The following is a 23,363-nucleotide window of genomic DNA, read 5'->3' on the forward strand; positions in this document are numbered from 1 at the left end:
AATGTCTGGTCCAGTTTGATGCTCCTTGGTCACTTTTCTCACTTGGCTCAAAATTTCAGCCAGCACTTTGCATTTGTGTGTGCAGTATGCATCAGAGAGTCAATGAACAAACTGTGGGTGGTCTTTGGGCATGCCATCTGAGGCTGAGACTAATCATAAGTCCAGAGGGGCTTGTTTGAACTTGCCAGTAAGGATTACATCAGAGAACGTTTCCCAACACATCTCACCACACCAGCAGCATCTGAAGGTCAGAGCCATTGCTGTAGTGTGCTGAGGTTGGGAAATCCACTTGGCTTCCTCTTTCAACCAGAACCTTTCTGCCAAAAGTACACATAGTCAAAACGGAACCAAAAACACTCAAATGTATTTTCATCTTTGGTTTGAAGATTTTGAAGTGACATCAGCTTTTGGTTTCTTTTCAAAAGACTGTTATTGTCTCTAATTGGTATCTTTTTTTTTTTTTTTTTTTTTTTTGTCTTTCAGGGACAGACAAACTATTTGAGGATCAATGGAGTTAAGGAAATAGGGAATATACCTAGGTAGCAAGCCTGTGTTTTTGTGTTCGTTTCTGTTCCAGTGGAAAATTTTCTTCTTTTTTTTAACACAACATTGCCTACCGAAAGACTATTATGACAGCAGGTGTTCTCGTATCTAAACTGAGATCTGCAGTTAGAAAAAAGAAACATGATACTGAAGTATATCAGAGTACGACTGATCTCGTCAGAGACAACCATAAGAAGAGATGTCTTTCCTGTTTTTGACAAAATAAGCCGCTGTATTTTAAGAATCTTGTTTAAAGTGCATCTTTTAGGCTGATTTATCAGTTTTTGTTAATGGATTTCTACACGTCAAACCACTGACTGGTAACACTATCAAATATTTGAAATGATGATGTATTTAAATTAAAGTCTCTCCCAATCAAAGTTGTCATTGTAGAGTGGTTGACACTATTATCTTAAACTATTTTTCAAAAATAAAGGCATTTTAAGAGCCATTTGTTCACTGATTCTTGAAACAGGCTATAGAAGTGAGTAAATTAAAGTTTATATATTAATAAATTATTTTAGATTAATATGTTAAACATGTTCAGAGATATTCAGTTATGTTTTGGTGCGGCCTAACCAAATAATAATAATTTACATACAACACATGTAACTTTTTTATTTATTTATTTATTTATTTTTTTTATTAAAGGAATAGTTCACCCAAAAATGAAAATTCTCTCATAATTTACTCACACTCATGCCATCCCAGATGTGTATGACTTTCTTTCTTTTGCAGAACACAAATTAAGATTTTTTAGAAAAGATTTCTCAGCTCTGTAGGTCCAGACAATGCAAGTGAATGGGTGCCAAAAATTTTAAGCTCCAAAATCCACATAAGGGCTCCAGAAGAATCTGGTGGTTAAATCCATATCTTCAGAAGCGACATGTAACACATATAGTACTGTGCAAAAGTTTTAGGCACTTAAGATGTTTCACAAAAACATTTGTCAAAAGATGATTATTTATATCTTCAGCTTTAGTGTGTCAATAGGAAAAATACATTTTAGACTCCCAAATATTACTTTTGTAAATAGAAAAGATAGAACAGAAGAACAGGGAGCCCTGCAACAGATGACATTGCCCCCACAAAACCTCCCACTGAACATCGAGTCAGTCTAGGATTACATGAAGAGACGGAAGCAATTGAGACAGCCGAAATAGATAGAAGAACTGTGGTGAATTCTCCAAGAAGCTTGGAACATCCTATCTGCCAACAACCAAGAAAATCTGTGTCCAGGTGTACCTAGGAGAATTGGGGATGTTTTAAAGGCAAAGGTGGTCACACCAAATATTGATCTAGCTTTTTTATGTTTACTGGACTTTATATGACATTAAGTGATAAATGAAAACTATTTATGTCATTATTTTTGAAGACATTCTCACTAAGCAACATTTTTCACAAGTGCCTAAAACTTTTGCACAGTATTGTGTGTGTGTGTGTGTTATATATATATATATATATATATATATATATATATATATATATATATATATATATTTAAGCAATATCACACGAGCAGGAGTGAGATATGGTCCTACATCAGCACTGCTGCAGCTGAATCACAGCAATGCTGATTTAGTGCCATATAGCAAAATTGCGAGTGTGATATTGCTTGTATACAACAGTTCAATGAACAAGTAAATGTAAAAAAAAATAGGAAAAACTGAGTACGGTCATAAAAAACGCATTTGTGCATGGAACAATGCATGCGACATATCAGAATCTGCTGTTGCTGGTTCAAAACAAATGATGTGTCAAAGCATCTGTTAGTAATTAAAAAATGTCACTTTAGAAATAGTATCACGACTTGGGCTGTTTTCAACAAGTTATTGGAGAAACAAGGATGAGTGTGTGTGTGTGTGTGTGTGTGTGTGTGTGAGAGAGAGAGGGATGGAGTGTGTGCAAACACCTGTTGATGATGCTGTAGTATCTTAGCTTTCTGAGGATAATGTCATTTCGGTCAAATTCGTCCTATTTTCTCAGTGGAAAAATAGCCATCCAAGCTGGGGTATTCCTCCCTAGTTCGCGATAGCCGGAGCGCAAGAGTCTTTCACTATAGGAACCGCAATGCCCTCCGCCATTTTGAACAATATGTTCTCTCCAATGTGGAAATTCCGGTAAGAGGTAAGCACCTTGAGTTTGTGTAATTAATCAGTCTGTTGTATCTCTGAGCTGTGATGAGCCTTAATGCTGAAGTTCTTAGTTTAAAGCTATTTCCTAGCTTTAGTTGTGTAGTAGTAATATGAGCGATCACGGAATGCTTTTGAATGTAAACACTGAGTGATGCTGACTCACTTCACGTCACCAACTGGCTTATATTACACACAAAAATGGTCTTTTGCCGTCACCTGCTGGCTAAAATATGTAATGTCTCAATATTAAATGTAAGACAGATAGCTCTTGACACATCTGCACTGCTCTTACTCTATAGTTTAGAACAGCACGAACACAAGCGTCTCTCGTCCAATCAGATTTGAGGACCGGAACTAACTGTTGTCCATATATATATATATATATAAGGCATGTAATGATACATAAATGATACAATACGATGCATAGCCTCATGGTACGATACAATACGATACGAGCACCTACAAATGTTTCGCTTAAACTTATTCAAGATTTGACATAAATGTGTTTTAAATCATAAATGCCATAAAAGTGTCTTGACATTGGCAACAAAAAACAGAGCTCTAAGTAACTTAAACAACAACAGCACTGCATTTATTTTGATGATCGTTGAGAAAAACTAATATGAACTCACAATTTTCATGTTTTTCTTTAGAAAATAAGTTAATCTACACTCTTATTTATATTTCACTTTTTACAATATGCATAACTCGGGGTGGTAATGCGGTCACGACATGCAGCGGAATAATTTTCAATAATTCAACTGGCTGGGGTCAATTATTCAACTTATACCATGGTTACCACACCTTAAGACATTGTTCAGGGTTTTATCTCAAGATATTTTCTGGTTTTCGTCCCTAAAACACTCTTGTGAGTGGAACTACTTTCTTCTGCCACGGATTCATCATTTGCTTTGATACAGTCCGAGACTTCGTTGCTAGTTCGAAAATATCACTTTAGAACTAGCAACGGAGGATTGTGAGGCTTGCGCTGCTTTACTCGAGGACTTATTGGTATAATAAGGTAGTACGTTTCTGCATGTGTGAGTTTGTGTGTGTGTTTAACTCAGAAACTGAGATCGCTTCTAGGATTACCTTTTATTGTTGCAGCTCTTATCAGAAGTAACATCTCTTCAAAATCGCCAAGATGTAAGTTTAAGCACTTCTTAGCAGCAGCGAGTGGCACCATATTTCCATTGTAAACCTTAACAACTGTTTTCAGCTCCAATGAGATGCAGGTGTGCGCTGACATGGCGGCTCTGTTTTTCACTCGCGACTAATTGTGTGCGTTATGCGTATAACGTATGTGTGTCCACGTGTGTGAGAGCTTAAGAGAGGGGGAGGGGGAGCGTAAGGTTGTTTTCCAACAGACATTTCAAATAATATATAAACTGTTGTTTTGATCAAGTGTATCTAGTTTTGATACAGCTCAAGTTCGTTGCTAGTTCGAAAACATCACTTTAGAACTAGCAACGGAGGATGCGTTGCTTTTCGGCATTGGAGTAAAAAGGTAGTGCATGTGGGTGTGTGTGTGTGAGAGAGAGAGTGAGAGAAAGAGAGAAACTGAGAGAGATCGTGAGTTGAATTGCCTCTGTTTAAAGTGGCTTTCGTCAGGAATAACATCGCTTCAAATTGCCAAAATGTACGTTTAAGCCTCAGCCGCAGCGAGTGTCACCATTTTTGTATATAGCTTTTCTATTTCTAAACAGATTTTTACAATCCCAGTGAGTCACGGTGATGCACTGACTTTGCTCCCGATAGAGTTTGTGTGAGAGCGAAACAGAGGGGGGAGGGGTAGCCGACGGTGCTTTCCACTATAGCTATGTGAGGCTGATTAGGGCGAAATACGTTGAAACATTAAAAGTTGCACATATTAAAAGTTATTTCGGATAAAATAAACGCTTGTATTGATCAAGTCATGGGGGGAGCAGCTCTATTTGTTGGTCCCAACTCGAGTCTCGGTGTGTGTGTGCATGCACGTACGTTCGTATGTATGTGTGTGAGCGTGTTTAAGTGCAGGGGTGACGAGGGAGCGCGAGGGCTCTTTTTAACTGAAATTGAAATAAATGTAGCATATTTTAGACATTATTTGACATTCTTAACTGATTTACTATAACCATTGTCTTTGTTTTAATTGGTTATTTTGTTGTGGTAGCATGTAGGGTTCTTTGAAATAACTGAAATAATTTGGTGAAGTGATATGGAACCGTTATGCGGTCAAGACCTGGAACTACTTCATAGCCATGCGTTTTCTTGAAAAATTATTGCACACGTAAGAACGTCTGAACCAATCAGAATCAAACATTTAACAGACACGTGGTATAAAATACAATATTTTTTTTACACCCCTAATATATGTCAGTTATATATAATATGTAACAAATATCCTGTATATAGTACATATAGTAAGTACTTAAGCAAAATATAAATTACATTTGTGTTAAAAACATTTTAGTGAGAATCTCAAATTAATTTCAAAGTGGAAATTTATCTATTATCAAAACTAATGACAGGTTCAATTTTGAAACATGTTTTGTCCAAGAATAATCTCAAGAATCAGTGTGTTTGTATTTTTAAGGGAAAATGTGAAATTAAATGGTTGTGTCTTGTTGTAGGCCTCCTGCCCCTGCTGGGTCCGGAGTGCAGCAGCGCGTGGCTAAGAGGACTGCTGGGAAATGAAGTCCAGTCTGAAACAGTGGCGACGGCTGGCCCTCGGGCTTATGCTGCTCTGGGTGCTGGTCTTCCTGGCTCTCCTCTCCTACTTTATGGAGTCCCGAGTGGATGAGTCTCACGCTGTGGGTGCTCTCTCCCATACGGACACCCGCCGTCTGACCTCGCTGCAAGGCAACACCCGCACCATTATAGCCACCCATTTGGGGCTCGCCACCTCCTCCACGCCCCCTGCCTCCAGCAACATTCAACAGGAGAAAAACCAGAATGAAAACCCCAGTCCCGATCCCCAGCCTAGTACACTTAACCAGGACACCTATCGCTATGCAGACCACCAGAGCCTGGCGGCCTGGTCAACATTTGGCACCCAAGACGTGGGCTCAAGATCAGGCGCTGTGAGTCGCAACCGTGAAAGACAAGAGTACAATCAGGATTCACCTCAACGGGATGAAAATGATGAGGTGGTAGGAGGGGAAGATGATGATGACGAAGAAGGAGAGGAGGATAGGAGGAGGACAACTAAATGGGCAGTAGGGAATAGGCGCGATAACTCTGACCCAGATGAGTTCTATGTACCGAGATCGAAATCCGTAGTGCATGGACTTTGGAGGGGGAGTTTGTCAGTAGGCATGCTTAGTCCACATCTCCAGAAGGCTATAAAAGACTACCTGAATAATAATAAACATGGTGTGGCCTACAGGGGGCACCGGAAGACCCAACAGAGTGGCCAACAAGTACTGTGTGAGATGAAGAAGAGAGGGAAGGTTAGAACTTTGGATGGGGCTGAGAGGCCTTTCTCCAACTTAGGCTGGAAGAAGATTGTACCTGACTTTCCCTTAAACCAGCTCTATGGGCCAGGCTTCCAGACCTGTGCAGTGGTCACCTCTGCAGGAGCTATGCTCCGCTCTGGACATGGCAAGGAGATTGGTGAGTGAGAGAGCGAAGTTGAAGGGTTAGTTCACCCAAAGATTCTGCCATTTACTCACCTTCAAGCCCTTCCAAACCCATATGACTTGTCTTCGGTGGAATACAAAAGAAGGACTGACAGCCTCAGTCACCATTTATGTTCACTGTATGGGAAAAAGCTGCAATTAAAGTAAACATCTCCTTTTGTGTTCTAAGGAAGATAGTAAGTCATATGGGTTTGGAGTCTGATTTCACAATGACATACATCAATCACTATGTTACTGCATCACTACATGATAATAAAATGCAACAAAGTCAGAAAAGACAAAGAAAGTGTGGAAAAATGGCATGCTGTTTCTCCCAGATGCAGATTAAATTTAATCTAAGCACGATCGCAACATTTCGAACAGAATTATCCATTATTTTAATAGTTTTCCTATATTAACCTGAGCTTCAGATGTTTGTGCTTCTCTTCTGTCTTGCTGATGTTGATATTAGACACATTCAAGAAGATCTGTGAAGTTCTCCTGCTTGTGTATGCATCAGCTTTTTTGAATTTTCCGATCGGAAGGTTATTTCCTTTTAAAGCCGCTCATAACCAGTAATGTTTAAACTCTTATTGTTGTGCTGTGGTGGATTGGCAGGTGAGGGGTTGGTGCTCTGCTGCTGTCTGGGGCGCTTTCAGGAGGGATAGCGTTTACACCTCAAATGCGATGTGGTCACATGCATTTTTGACCACATTCGTATGTGGTTTCTGTGATCCGATCACAAAATGTTTTAGATCCCACTTAGACCTGTATTTAGGGCTGACCTAATGTGATTGGATCACCCAAAATGCATCTTAATACCATGTGGAAACGGGGTCTTAGCCTAACTATAACTTAGTTATTGACAGAAAATAGAATTGTTGTGCAATCGCAGTTGTGAGTTTATGTATGTATTCGAACATGACTTGTCCAATCAGATTTCAGAGTAAAAAATAAAAAATAAAAATAAATATATATATATATATATATATATATATATATATATATATATATATATATATATATATATAAACATTTCTATGGCAACAGTGGTGTCTGTATAATATTTTCATGGTATTCTCTAAACTATTTCATCCTCCTAGGTGTTTGCTTTAGATTCCTGATGAAAGTATTGGGTTAGGATCACAGTTTCATGTTATCTATATAGTTGCTTGTTTTGAGGGATTTAGCTTGGATCCAAATCAAAATAGGTCGTGTTATCTGGCGTTTTTAGAATAGGCTTCTAAAGGAAGTGATGCTAATCTTTTTTTATGTTTTTGTCAAGATTCTAATTAAATTTGTAATGGGCCTCCTTTCTCTCTTCTATAAACTGTTTGTAATTCCAATATATTTTCCTGTGGGTTATTTTCCTTTTCTACAACAAAAAGTATTGATAGTGGTATTTATTTATTAGTATTTATTGTCATTATCATTACCTTTGATGTAATGATTCACATATTATCACCTCAAGCACAAAGATTGTAAGCTCCCAACTGTTTCTTGTTTTGGCTCAAACTGTATCTACTACCCTAGTTGTTGGTCTTTATCTTCCACCTAGTGGCAATGCAGTGACTTTGCCTCAAAACACATATTGAGAAGACCAGGTTAGTTGTCACACTTTCTTACTCCAGTGAATATTTCTGCAGGGAAGGTTTATTTTTGAAATTTCTGTATAAAAATGAATAAAACCCAGCCATAATGTGACAGCTTGCTTCAACCTTTACATTTGTGAAATATTACCCATGTCTTGACAACATAGTTCAACCTTTCAGTTAAATCTACTTTCATTATATCGTTGACCCTTGCCTTAATATATGCAAATGTGGTTTTATTGTATTCCCTTATTTACCCAACTGATATTATAATAAATACACACACACACACACACACACACACACACACACACACACACACACACTGTATGTACACTGGCGGCCAAAAGTTTGGAATAATGTACAGATTTTGCTCTTATGGAAAGAAATTGGTACTTTAATTCACCAAAGTGGCATTCAACTGATCACAAAGTATAGTCAGGACATTACTGATGTAAAAAACAGCACCATCACTATTTGAAAAAAGTCATTTTTGATCAAATCTAGACAGGCTCCATTTCCAGCAGCCATTACTCCAACACCTTATCCTTGAGTAATCTTGCTAAATTGTTAATTTGGTACAAGAAAATCATTTGCCATTATATCAAACACTGCTGAAAGCTATTTGGTTTGTTAAATGAAGCTTAACATTGTCTTTGTGTTTGTTTTTGAGTTGCCACAGCATGCAATAGACTGGCATGTCTTAAGGTCAATATTAGGTCAAAAATGTCAAAAAAGAAACAGCTTTCTCTAGAAACTCATCAGTCAATCATTGTTTTGAGGAATGAAGGCTATACAATGCTTGAAATTGCCAAAAAACTGAAGATTTCATACAATGGTGTACACTACTGTCTTCAAAGACAAAGGACAACTGGCTCTAACAAGGACAGAAAGAGATGTGGAAGGCCAGATGTACAACTAAACAAGAGGATAAGTACATCAGACTATCTAGTTTGAGAAATAGACACCTCACATGTCCTCAGCTGACAGCTTCATTGAATTCTACCCGCTCAACACCAGTTTCATGTACAACAGTAAAGAGAAGACTCAGGGGTGCAGGTGTTATGGGAAGAATTGCAAAGAAAAAGCCACTTTTGAAACAGAAAATCAAAAAGAAAAGGTTAGAGTGGGCAAAGAAACACAGACGTTGGACAACAGATAATTGGAAAAGAGTGTTATGGATCTTAAACCCATTGAGCTTTTGTGGGATCAGCTAGACTGTAAGGTGCGTGAGAAGTGCTCGACAAGACAGCCAACATCCAAAAACCACTGCTAGAGAAAAAAAGCATTTATTGTTTATTTATTTCGACTTTTTGCTCCAAACCTTTTAGTTACTGTATTTAGCACTTGTGACTTCTGACTACTATAGCACATAATGTGTGACATGTAACCATATGTAATATGACAGAATAATGTTGAAGTAGCAGAAAGATTTGTTCTTTTACCATTCTGACTTTTCACACTCCATGTCTGTATAATTTTTCGCTATATCTCTCTCACACACAGGCTCTATTTTTTCTCTCCTGATGTGACTTATATTCTCTCAGGAGATTGATGTCTCTGTCAAAATTGTGGGGAAATGCTCAATGTCAAACTCAAATTTACTGCTTTGAAAATAGTGCTTGTTGATGAATGCCAATAAACGGCATGTCAGCTGAACAGAGCGATAGATGAGAAGGCTTGAGGCTTCCTTCACGATTAGTTATTGTCACAAAAAATTATATTTATCATTTGCTACTTTCTTTTTGTATAGTATATGTATTTGTGTGTGTGTGTGTGTGTGTGTGTGTATATATATACACTACCGGTCAAAGGTTTTGAAACACTTGACTGAAATATTTCTCATAATCTTAAAAATCTTCTGATCTGAAGGCGTATGCTTAAATGTTTGAAATTAGTTTTGTAGACAAAAATATAATTGTGCCACCATATTAATTTTTTACATTACAAAACTAAAATTGTATAAAAAAAAAAATTTAAAAATGTTTTTGAAATTGATGACTTGGACCAAATAATAAAGAAAAGCAGCCAATAAGTGCCCAACATAGATGGGAACTCCTCCAATACAGTTTAAAAAGCATCCCAGGGTGATACCTCAAGAAGTTGGTTGAGAAAATGTCAAGAGTACATGTCTGCAAATTCTAGGCAAAGGGTGAGTACTTTGAAGATGCTGAAATATAACACAGTTTTGATTTATTTTGGATTTTGTTTAGTCACAACATAATTCCCATAGTTCCATTTATGTTATTCCATAGTTTTAATGACTTTACTATTATTCTAAAATGTGAAAAAAAAACAATATATATATATTATATATATATATATATATATATATATATATATATATATATATATATATATATATATATATATATTAATATTAATATAATGTGTGTGTGTGTGTGTGTGTGTATATCTATCTATCTATCTATCTATCTATCTATCTATCTATCTATCTATATATATATATATATATATATATATATATATATATATATATATAAAATAAAGAATGAGAAAGTGTGGCTTTTGACCGGTTGTGTGTGTGTGTGTGTGTGTGTGTGTGTATGTACACACACACACACACACGCAGTGTATGTTTGTTTGTTTTGAACAAAGGTGTTTTTATTGCAGCCAACATTTCCTCCACTAGAGAGCACTGTGGATTTAGACAACAGAAAATAATTGCAGTGAGCATGGGTTTAATGTAGTGCTGTTAATCGAATAAAAGTTTTAATCAAAAAAATTACATGCTGATGAATTAACCTAATAAAGCTTGGCATTTCATATTTGATACATGATTTTCTAAAGCCTCTACTATATCATCAACATGATCAGCACTTTCCATGCTCTTCTAGAAGTAATAGATCATTTCCAAAATGGCCACCTTTAAATTGATCACATATCAATATTTGCTGCAAAATGAAGATAGTTCAAAGACATTATTGTGGCAGATGAGTTAATATGGAAGTAAATTAATGACAAATTTATTTTAAAAAATGCATGCTGAATTGCATTAATTGAAAAATAAATTCATTGCATTAATAATGCTTGCATTTTGGCGGGATGCAATTTTATATGGTTGTAGTGAATATTTAAACTGTGAATATTTCAGTTAAAAACATTTTGCACAACATTTCATCATTAAAAATTCAATAATAAATATTCACTGGACAGTATCTGTCAAAAAATAAACATGTCGTTTAAAAAGAAGAAGAATATTTTGGAACTAAACTTTGGAAGGTGAATATTTTTTATTACAGGTTTAATGATGAAATGTTGTGCAAAATGATTTTAATTGCAATATTCACAGCTTAAATACACAACCATAAGAAACTGCATCCCAAAAATGCAAGCACTGTTTATTTTTTAATTAGTGCACTTCAGTGTGCTTTTTTGCTTCAAAGGCATTTGTCATTTATTTGCTTCCGTAATGTAAACCACAAAAGTTTCTTTACTATTAGATGACTTTACTATTATTCTAAAATGTGAAGAAAAGAAAAAAAAAATTATAATAAAGAATGAGTGTTTCAAAATTTTTGACCAGTTGTGTGTGTGTGTGTGTGTGTGTGTGTGTATATATATATATATATATAATAATAATAAAAATAATAATAATATATATATATATATATATATATATATATATATATATATATATATATATATATATAAAATTATGATTATTATTTTTATTATTATTATTTTAAATGAATTAATTATATATGCCATCACATTTCTTGTTTGTTTAGATACAGTCCAGATATAGCCAGTTAGGTCAATTATTGGATTGGATATGTGTCTCTGAAAAGTCAGCAAACACACCTTTTACAAGAATTGTTTTAAATTGATTTCTGATTTGTAATATCTGCTCTGTAGAAATCTTAAAGGATCTCATCATTTGGCAACAGACTGCAGTGGAGAGTAAATCCAATAAGAACTGCATTTCTCATTTTCAAATCATTCTTCCTCAAAAGTACTAAAAGAACTACTGGAATCATTACTGGAACAGTTAAAGAACCGGAATCCTTAAATTCCTAATGACTCCCATCCTTAAATAGTTATAGAAATCTACTTTAGTTTTCAAGAAATCCTTGCTTTAACACTTAATGCAGTCTTATCTACATAACATGCCTTACATAAGACACTCCCTGTTTTATACAGAAGACATGTATTTTTTGACTTGTTTAATTGACTGATATAATATATAAAGGGAGAAATTGTTTTAATCCCTTTTAATTGTTCTTAAAGGGATAGTTCAACACAATTATGTCATCATTTTATCTTCCTCATGTCCTTCCAAACCTGTATGACTTCCTCTCTTCCACGGATCTTGAAAGGAGATATTTTGTAGAATGTTACACGACTCTTTTCCATACAATAAACGTGAATGAGGAAAAACATGTTTTGAGCTCCAAAAAGAACAAAAATACACACCTGTGTAGTATGGAATGATTAAATGAAAGACATCCAACCAATAGAAATCCCAGAATTTAGTTTAGTCATAAATTCTGAGGAACTTTGCTTCTTTGTTCTCTCTTAAACCGGCTGCTTGCACAGTTCCTAAAAGCAACAAATTGTAGCAGCAGTGCCTCTGCTAGGGTTATTTGGAATGAAGTGCTGTTGGAATAATGATTGAAGGACTGTGCGGTGTGATTGTAAGGAGCAGGTTTACCAGAGCTTTTGTATGGTTATTGATTACTGGCCACTGTCCCTCACGTTTCCAGGAATGCTTGAGGGTAGCCTGCATTGTACATTATAATAACCATTAAGGTATGGGCCATTATATAGCAGAGTTTAATTGTCAAGAGTCAGGATTGACATCAGTACAGCCCTATGACTTTATGGAATGACTTCCATGCATTAGAAGCCTTCAGCATTTTATTAATCCTCTGTTTGGGAATTAAGCAGCATTGGTAGACTTTAAGAGCCTCTAAGAGTCATTAATGAGTATTTTTATTGTAGAAACGTGTAGTACTGAGTGGATGACTTGTGTGCGACAATAAAATAGGAGAAAATATAGACATTATTTAAAATTCATTGAGCAGAAAGACATTTTTCTGTGAAAAGGTATTTTAGAAGGTAACATAAAAGTAATATGATTGCTTTTCCATGAAATAATGAGTAGTGTAATCTGATTACAGTTTTAAAGCAGTAATTAGTCAGTTGTAGTGGATTACATTTTTGAGTAACTTTCCCAACACTGGATTTGGGGAACCCCAAGTCCTTCCTATATAGATCTTTTTTATTTGTATTTATTTGTATTATTTTTTTTCTCCCCAATTTGGAATGCCCAATTCCCACTATTTAGTAGGTCCTCTTGGTGGCACGGTTACTCACCTCAATCCGGGTGGCGGAGGAAAAGTCTCAGTTGCCTTCGCTTCTGAGACCGTCAGTCTGCACATCTTATCACGTGGCTTGTTGTGCATGACACCACGGAGACTCCGCATGTGGAGGCTCATGCTACTCTCCACGATCCACACACTAATTGCCATGCGCCCCATTGAGAGCGAGAACCACTAATCGTGACCACGAGGAGGTTACCCCATGTGACTCTACCCTCCCTAGCATACGGGCCAATTTGGTTGCTTAGGAGACCTGGCTGGAGCCGCTCAGCACACTCTGGATTCAAACTCATGACTCCAGGGGTGGTAGTCAGTGTCAATACTCGCTGATCTACCCAGACCCCCTCTTACATAGATCATTAAACATACTTAACATTGATGTATTTGGATGATACTTAATGGCATTTACTAATCATGAGAACTGATTCTGAACAAAATTTGAACTGGATAATAGACTTCAAAGGATCTCCATAATTTTTTTTTTTACATTACTTATGTTAAGGATCTCAGATCCTATAAAAATGAGCTATAAAAGTGCTATGCTATGATTCTCTGAATGGTGTGCACAGTATTCATTTTTTAGTAACACTAATTATTGTTATTCTAGACTCCCATGATGCAGTTCTGCGTTTTAATACAGCTCCTACTGAGGGTTATGAAAGAGACGTTGGAAATAAAACCACCATACGCATCATCAACTCTCAGGTGAGCGCCGTTTCATGTTTTCACCTTTCACAAATAGTATTGGGATTTTGTGTGAATCAGCCACGTAAAAGAACAAGATCACGTTTGAACACACTTCTGGTTCATGTGCTCTGGTTGAGTATGTATAGCTGTGAGTCTTCATTTTCTAGTTGACACATGCTTGCTGAAGAAATTAAAGCACAAAGCATGCTGACAGACACTGCTCTTTGTTCAAATTATGTGATGCACTGAGTTTAATACGTTCCATTTAATGTCGCTAAATGGACATAGGTCACATCTCTGAGAGAAAGATTGGAAAATAATAGATGCTTGTTTGCTTGAAGTAGTGACTCATAAAACAAGTAATTCACCCCAAAAAAATTAACTCTTTCATAATTTACTCACCCTCTTGTCTTTCCAAACCTGTATAATTTGCTTTCTGCTGTGGAACACAAAAGTAGATGTTTGGAAGAGACAATTTTTTTACATTCTACACACGAAATCACATAGTTGCTGGGGCTGTAAAGCTCCAAAAAGCACCATAAAATATCTCAAAAGTAATCCATACAACTTAAAAGGATAGTTCACCAAAAATGAAAATTCTCTCATAATTTACTCACCCTCATGCCATCCCAGATGTGTATGACTTTCTTTCTTCTGCTGAACACAGATGAAGATTTTTAGAAGAATATCTCAGCTCTCTAGGTCCATAAAATGCAAGTGAATGGGTACCAAAACTTTGAAGCTCCAAAAATTACTTAAAGTCAGCAGAAACATATAAGACTTCAGTGGTTTAATCCATGTCTTCTGAAACAATCTAATTGATTTTCAGTGAGAACAGACCAAAATGTAACTCCTTTTTCACTGTACATCTTGCCATTGCTGTCTCAAGGCACAATCACGATTTCAAGCTTGATTACACTTCCTAGTGCTTGACACATACGTAGAGCACTAGATGGCGCTAGGAAGTGTATTCGAGCTTGAAATCATGATCGCCAAGGAGACTGCTGATGTCAAGATTGAAGTGAAAAATTAGTTACATTTTGATCTGTTCTCACCCAAAACCATTAGAGAGAGAGAGAGAGAGAGAAAAAAAACTAGCTCACCGGTCCCTGGACATGCTGTCACCTGGTCCTCAGCCATGCCGTCGCCTGGTCCTCAGCCACTCCTCCGCCCCCTGGTGGATGACTGCCACTCCTCCCCTGGCGGGAGGCGGGAACCAGCAGAACAGTCAACATAACTTTAATGACATAAATCAACTTAAACAAACATAAACAGACAAACACACAGCGGCCGAGTGTGTCTCTCTCTCTCTCTCGAACTGGCACCTCTGGCACCTCCTCATGGCCCGGCCATGCCCTCCTCCTTGTCACAGCTGTATTATTAGTATTATTATTATTATTATTATTATTATTATTGTTATCTGTAAGCAATATCACAAACACAAGCAGACTTGTGCCACAGGTATTCAGGTTTATTTATTTTTTATTAATGTTTTCATTAATACTGTGAAGCTCTGTTGTGCAGCATTTTATTTTACCAAAAATAAAATTGCAATTTTATTGCAATTTTATATTTTTATTTGATCAAAACTGTAGGTATCAAATTGATTAAACACCATTTGATGATAACATTTAATTAAAACATTTAACATGGAATCCAGAAATTTTAAGTGGAAAACGCATAATTTTTATCTGTAAGACTTTATGCAGTTCTTTTAATCAAGTCATTTTCTGTGTAATTTCATCAAAAATATTTGTATTTGTTGATTATAGTATTAATTTAGTATCAATACCGAGATACCAGGGCTGGTATCGTACCGAAACCAAAATTTTGGTATCGGAGCAACTCTAATATTTATATATAATATGAAACAGAATGACATTTTGCTATATGCAGACACACTTCCCCTCTGCTATAGTTCTCAAATCTCATTCACACTTCTGCATATTTAAAATTAAAATCTTAAAGCAGCATTTTATGGCTTATCATTTCCACCTAGTAAGGACACATTAGACAAAAATGGTACTTTGACAAGTTTAAATATTTTGTGGCCAATCATTTTCCCTTCTTTTCTTTGTCTTCTCAGTGTAACATATCCTCTGTTCTCTGTGCAGATCCTGGCTAATCCCAAGCATCAGTTCAACACAAGCTCATTGTATAAGAATGTAACACTGGTGGCGTGGGACCCCGCTCCATATAACCTTAACTTGAACAAAGTGAGTACTGAGTTTAACTATATTTTTTGTCAATAATTGTTGTCTTTTGACGAAAGTGTCCTTTAAATTTTGTAAATGTTTTGTCATATAATTTTAGTTAATGCAGATAAGATTTTAGTTGATGATAATGTTCAAAATGTATTAATTTAAACCTGTATCAAACATAAAAGATGTATCCTTGTTGTGAAAATTAAATAAAAATAATAGCACCCAGTAGAGTGCATAAGAATCTGCAAGATGTTTATCATTTAAAAAAATTAGTGATCATAAAAATTGGATTTTGTTTTGTATTTAGTACTGCCCTATGATTTGACATAACCGATATTTAAAGTATATACTGTATATTCCACAAGACAAAATAATAACTGAATTTATGCAAAGGATCCTATTCAAAAGTTTACATCCTCTTGTTTGTTGATATGGTGTGTTGCTTACTTGATGATCAGTGACTGTTTGTATCTTTTGTGATGGTTTGAGTCACTGCTTTGTCCTGAGCACTGACACCACCCACTTTTCTTAAGAAAAATTCTCCAGGTACTGCACGTTCTTTAGTTTCCCAGCATTTGACACCGAGGGTCGAACCAGCCTGGCCATTCTCCGTTGACCTCTCTCATCAACAAGGTGTTTTCATCCACAGAACTGCCACTCACTGGTTGTTTTTTTTTTGTTTTTCACATCATTCTCTATACACTCTAGAGCAGAGGTGCCTAAACTTTTTCCTACAAAGGGGGAACTTGATTGATGACCATGGGCCAAAAGAGAACATTGCATTATAACAAACTCAGGGCCTGAAATTAATTTCTGAAAATGATATGATTCATACACCAAAAGTGGTTAATGTTCTGTAAAATTATTATTGTATGATTAAGAACATTTTATTTAACATCAAGGCCATTTAACACATCCAGATATTATTTTTGTTAATATTATCAACTACATTATAGCATTTGGTATTTTTAGTGTGGGAGCATGACACCGAACTGATGCAGAGCATGAGAAACAGAGTGTCCATTTGTGCACGTTTATGGCGTGAGCATCCACCGCTGCAACATCTGCACAATGGACGTCACGAAACAAATAATGTTCAGCAAAAATTCAAATGAAGAACACGATGGATATATACATTTGGAGCTATATCAGATTGCAGGGGATTTCTTTTTTTTTTTCCCCTGAGCCATTAATTTCCGATCCTGGATAGAAAAAGAGATGGAAATGAGAGATGTAAGATGTGTTTACACCTCTCTCTTCACCATGCAGCTAATACATTACGCAAAGCATTTTTGCTATTTCTGCATTTCTTGCAAATGTGCTGCATTATGAATAATGAGGGAGCGCCAAGATATGAAAGGCACACGCACTTGCAATGTTAACAGCTTTGTTGGTTATAAACAGGAATGGTGTAGTTTAATCGTATCACTCGCTTATGGAGACGTGGTATTATGCCATTTGCATGTCAAATCTGCATGTTGATTTTTTCATCTGCATCTATTGGTTACTAATTCACAGCTGCACTGTAAAGTGAATAAAAGTGTGAGGGAATTTCCCGCATTATGAACGTGGAAATTGTGGGAATTATTAGCCGAATTTCAGGCTCTGCACACTGTATTATATTAAAATATTAAAGTTGCTCTAGTTCCCTTCCTTTATGATTTCATTATACAAAATAAAATTTCTCTGCAAACTGCTAATTTAATGCAATGAAAAGCTACGTCAATAGCATTTTTTTTCTTCAGTTTTTTTCCACTCTTGTCGTATATGTCAAGGCAGGCCAAATCAAAGGTCATCAAAGTTGGCCAAACACATAGTTTGGGCATCTCTGCTCTAGAGACTGTTGTGCCTGAAAATCCCAGGAGATCACAAGTTACAGAAATACTCAAACCAGCTCATCTGGCACCAACAATCATGCCACAGTCCAAATCACTGAGATCACATTTTTTCTCCATTCTGATGGTTGATGTGAACATTAACTGAAGCTCCTGACCCATATCTGCATGATTTTATACATTACACTGCTGCCACATGATTGGCTGATTAGATAATCGCATGAATAACTACATATACAGGTGTACCTAATAAAGTAGCTGGTGTGTGTATATAGTGTATATATATAATCATTTAATCATCATATATTGAATAATTTTTAAGGGCCTTTCTCAGCAAATATTTATATATGCTATTGATTAATTGGCATATCATGTAATATTTTAAATGATTGACAGCCCTTATAATCTACTGTAAAGCAGTTTTACCTTTAGTATTTTACCCATGAATTTTGACGATATTTAACCTATAGATCAGGGGTCGGCAGCCTATGGCACGCGTGCCAGCGTTGGCACATGGAGGGGTAATCATTGGCACGTCAGCAACGGCGAGAGAGGTGTAGACTATTTTATTTATATAAATTCCGCTCCCAAACTACATCTTGATGTAATCCTTCATGAGCGTGTTTTTATGAGCTGAATGGGAGGCTAAACAAAACGTTTAAATGTGACGAGACTGCAGTATAACCAACAGACTCCTGCAGCGCGTGCAAGCCATTTGTACATCACGAGCAGGTAGCGCTTCACTTTCTGTTAATCACTCGAATAAACGCGCCCGCTTTGCTTCAGTCTGACTGCACCGATGACAGCCTACATTCCGTGTTTCATTTGTTTCTTTTTGCTTTCAGAACAACATGTAATGCAATAAGAAAAACACCACTATTAATCCTTGAGATTTCCAACCCAGCATACAGGTACACCCTCCTTAAACCATGGACATTAAAAATTACATGAAACGATTAAAAGAGAAAACATAAACCCACATGGTGGGGTTCAAAAATCTGAGTCTATTCAAAATAAAAATTAAACCTGGAAATAACGTTTTAGGATTTCGCAGGTGCGATTAAATGAAAAGGGCTAAATAGTTGATGCGCGAATGGCTTGCACGCACAGCGCGAGTCTCGTCACACTTTAATACTGTTTAGCCTCCCATTCATCTGATGAAAACACACTGTGTGATCATGAGGAAGGATTAGGCTACATCAATATGTTGATTTGAATGCAGGTGCGAAAAACGTCATATAAATAAAATAGACTGCTCCTCTCTCACTGTTGCTTTCGTGCTAGTGATTAAATGATTACAGTGACATAATATAAGAAATATTTAAGATTCCACACAATTTCGCGATCAGTCATCAAATAAGCAAATTTGTGACATTAACTTTGTTCATTAACTCATAACACAAAAGAACAGGTTTCCTTCATTAAAGCACTTTAAATGCTCTGAAAATTCACATGCAGGATCATGATTATATCATAATCATCGGGTTTTGCACTAAATTTTCACTCAAACTGTTTAATATCATTTGTAATGAAAAATAAATGATTAAATTAGAAGGGGGGGGGGGGGGCTGGTGGTGTCGGCACAGCCATTGACCAGGAAAATAAAAAATGGCACTCCATGTCAAAAAGGTTGCCGACACCTGCTATAGATGATCAATGACATTATGCATAAGCTATTTCTAGAAATGTTACAGGAGGGCTGGATTGATTTATATTTCTCTCTGCATGTGTACAGAGAGCAGATGATGTGGCCCTTTTGCAATTCAGATGAGCACAGTAATATAAGAGTGCAAAGGCAACATGCAGAAAGGTTATGCTCATTTCTCTGGTCTGAGTCTTTCTGCTTAGACACAGCTGTGAATCATAAGCTAAGGTCCTGGGGGTAAAAAATACAGATCAAAGCAGATTATTATAAATTATTTTTGTCCTTTTTGTCCTTACATCGGTGGAACCCTTTCCAGAAGGCTGTTTCTGATGTCCCATAATCCCCTACACTCATTGTTGAAGTAGACATGCAATGGGACATTCATAGAATAGATGTTAATTAGGCATGTAACGATACACAAATTTCACGATACAATATGATACAAAGCCTCAAGATACGATACAATACAATACGATTAAAATAAATAAATAAATAAAAAACATTGCTCACAATGTTTCTCTCAAACTTATTCAAGGATTCAACATATATGTCTTTTAAAACATAAATGACACAACAGTGTCAAAAACAAAAAAGCAGAGCTCCATAATAAAGTAACTTAACCCTTATGTACTGTTGGGGTCAATGTTGACCCTTTTGAAATTTGCTGCTTTAAGAAACATGGTTTACTTCAACTCAGTGGCATGAAACGTGGTGACTTTTCCTACATTTGCTATCTATACATGCCCAAACAAATTGGGCTGGAATCTGGTGGTGTGGAGGTGTGACAAAAATACTCACACTTACTGTTCTGGGTTAAATTTGACCCCACATAGGAAATGAAGAATCTGACATGACTCCAAACTTCTCTTTTTTTTTTTTTTTTTTGCCCTTTCCCAATTTGTTCATCTGCCATAACATAGCATTATCCACAATGAAATAAACACTATGTGAAACACAAGCTGCACAAATGTTGGGGTGACAGAGGTGACGAAAACATGAAGTATTAAGTACAGTAAATGTTATATCACCCCCTTGTGGTCTCCCAAAGCTATTAGGCCCAGACTACATTACACGGAAGGCCATCTGACTGTGTATGTGAAAGCAACAAAAAAATCAGGCTTCTAACTTAAATGTCGGCTAATGTTAATATATCGATGCCTCAAAAACATATATAGAAAATAACATGCTGATCAATAATCAATGTATTGATATTTTATGACATTCCTAAATGAAATTAAATGTGGGCTCCAAAATAAAAAAAAATATGCTCCATAGAAGTGATCTATATAACTCGTACACTATTTATATATTGTAAGTCTTCTGAAGACTTACAGTAGTTTTGTGTGACAGGCAGAATAAAATTTAAGTCGTTTTTCTCTGAAATCCTTTCCTTATGGTGTAACCTCAACGTAATAAGGTCATGTGATGACATTGTAGCATATTACATAAACATTGAATCTTTTATCATGAAATCTTTAACTTTGCCTAATGCATTCTGTATCACATACAATTCTTTTTTTAATAGTAGGCAGTATGTAGAGTATGGAATGTGCAGTAATCAGTTGGTTGTAAGCTAGTATTCCATTCTAAACATACCTTATGAGAAGTTGTGGTCTGCAGGAATACAGGACCAGAGGTTGCCTATAGTTTCTAGTAAACTCACATTTTTGAGCTTGCCACACAGGAACTTGTAATGGAAAACTAATTTATGTTTACTTATTCTATTGGACTACAAACATCTAGAAAGACTGTGCTGTTTTTTCTTGAATGATTGTTGTTATGTCTCATTCTCTGAACTGAACAGAGTTAAAGGTTCTACTTTTCACAATTGTTTGAGAATCACACCATGTTAGTTCTTTGAGAATCATTTTAGTCATCATATTATTGTTGTGTATTCTGTTTTGTAGTGGTACTCGAATCCAGATTACAACCTGTTCACACCATACATGGAATACCGGAAGCACTTCCCCACTCAGCCTTTCTATATCCTGCATCCGAAATACATCTGGCAGTTATGGGATGTGATCCAGGGTAACAATCTGGAGAACATTCAGCCCAACCCACCTTCCTCAGGGTTCATAGGTAAGACATCCACATACACAGACGTATCTCAGACATACACACATACAACCCCAATTCTGAAAAAGTTGGGACAGTATGAAAAATGCTAATAAAAACAATAAAGAGTGATTTGTAAATTATATTCACACTTTACTATATTGAAAGCTACGACTACACATATATGATGTTTTACCTTGTGAATGTCATTGTTTCTTTTATTTATGTACAGTAATTAAGGACTAATAACAATTTGCCGAGTTAAAATAGCAAGGCAATGTGAAACAGGAGATGTTAAACAGGTGAGGCAATCGTGTCATTGTGAATAAGAAACCTTAAAAAACAGCCTAGTCCTTCAAGAGCAAGGATCGTTCAAGACTTGTCAATTTGCCAAAAGATGCTTCAGCAAATAATCCAGCACTTTGAGAACAATGTTCCGCAAAGACAAATTGGAAGGATTTTGGGCATTTCACCCTCTACAGTGCACAATATATTTATTATGGATTATGGTCAAATTTTGGTGAGTAAAGGGCAAGACGAAAACCACTTCTGAATGCGTGTGATCACTGATCCCTCAGATGTCACTGTCTTAACATCATTCATCTGTAATGGATATCATGAACATGGGCTTGGGATTACTTTAGTAAATATTTGTTAGTCAACACCATTCGCCGCTGCATCCACAGATGCAAGTTAAGACTTCACTATGCAAAGTAGAAGCCATACATCAACACTGTCCAGAAGCGCTGCTGACTTCTCTGGGCTCGGTCTCATCTTAGATGGAAAGTAGAACAGTGGAACCGTGTTTTTTGGTCCGATGAGTCAACATTTCAAATAGTTTTTGAAAAATAAAGCCGTCGTGTTCTCCAGGCCAAAGAGGAAATGGACCATCCAAGCTGTTATCAGCATCAGGTCAAAATGCCAGTGCCTGTATGGGCCAGGGGTGTGTCAGTGCCCATGGCATGAGTAACTCGCACATCTGTGGCCGATAAGTGAACTGCAGCCAGCTACTTGTTGCTTGTGCTCGCGTTCGTGCACGCACTCCATAGGGATGCGAGCGAGCGGCGAGCATCGACCAAAACAATGACGTAACATACAAAGAGAGAACGTGATTCACCGGCATCATGCTGACAGATGAGGTAGCATAATTAAAATTACACAGTTATGATTGTTTTAATACAAACTTTGAGACTGTATATTATATTTGACTCTCCAGTGCTGGAACAGGGCTAAAACAAAGTGTGGATATAGGTCTGACTATGCCAGACTATAATTTTAAGTAATCACTTTTCTTTGCATGATACATTGACTGCATTTATACGATAGCCTATGTCGGCGTTAGCTAGCTAGCCAGCTTTATCAATAGCTGTTAGCTAAATTTGGTGGATGATGACAGTAGCTGTTTATAAAATAGATTGTACATTATAAATATGTTGACACAATTCAGTATTGATGTGATTCCATCACAACTGTCATTTTGATATATCGATGTGCTATTGTTTTATAATTATAGATTGTATATATTTTCTGTATAACCAAGTTACGTTACACTAATGAATGGGTCTTTTTGCATTATCTTAAACTTTGTCTAGCATTTTTCATGTTTTATTGTGGTTTAGCTAAAATTACACAGATCAATCCTTATGGCACTATATTTCACATGCTTTGCAGTTATGTAAGCTTACCTGTCCAATAAGAAGAACGCCAATTCAGGGTCGGT

At 36.3% G+C, this 23,363-nt stretch overlaps 1 protein-coding gene across 3 annotated transcripts in view; it reads left to right on the top strand.

Annotated features, from left to right (window-relative positions):
• Positions 1-23,363, top strand: part of LOC127446781 (beta-galactoside alpha-2,6-sialyltransferase 2-like) — an 88,724-nt gene that overhangs the window by 52,700 nt on the left and 12,661 nt on the right. For 2 of the 3 annotated variants that reach the window (XM_051707985.1, XM_051707986.1), the window contains 4 exons: positions 5,291-6,272; positions 13,822-13,919; positions 16,016-16,117; positions 21,493-21,667. In XM_051707985.1, coding sequence (XP_051563945.1) covers positions 5,351-6,272; positions 13,822-13,919; positions 16,016-16,117; positions 21,493-21,667 — 1,297 coding nt within the window. In that variant the 5' untranslated portion in view covers positions 5,291-5,350. Of the gene's footprint in view, positions 1-5,290; positions 6,273-13,821; positions 13,920-16,015; positions 16,118-16,638; positions 16,739-21,492; positions 21,668-23,363 lie in introns of all 3 variants that reach the window. The other variant, XM_051707987.1, reaches the window with a different exon arrangement.

This window comes from Myxocyprinus asiaticus, chromosome 10 (assembly GCF_019703515.2).
Source record: "Myxocyprinus asiaticus isolate MX2 ecotype Aquarium Trade chromosome 10, UBuf_Myxa_2, whole genome shotgun sequence".
Taxonomy (NCBI): domain Eukaryota; kingdom Metazoa; phylum Chordata; class Actinopteri; order Cypriniformes; family Catostomidae; genus Myxocyprinus; species Myxocyprinus asiaticus.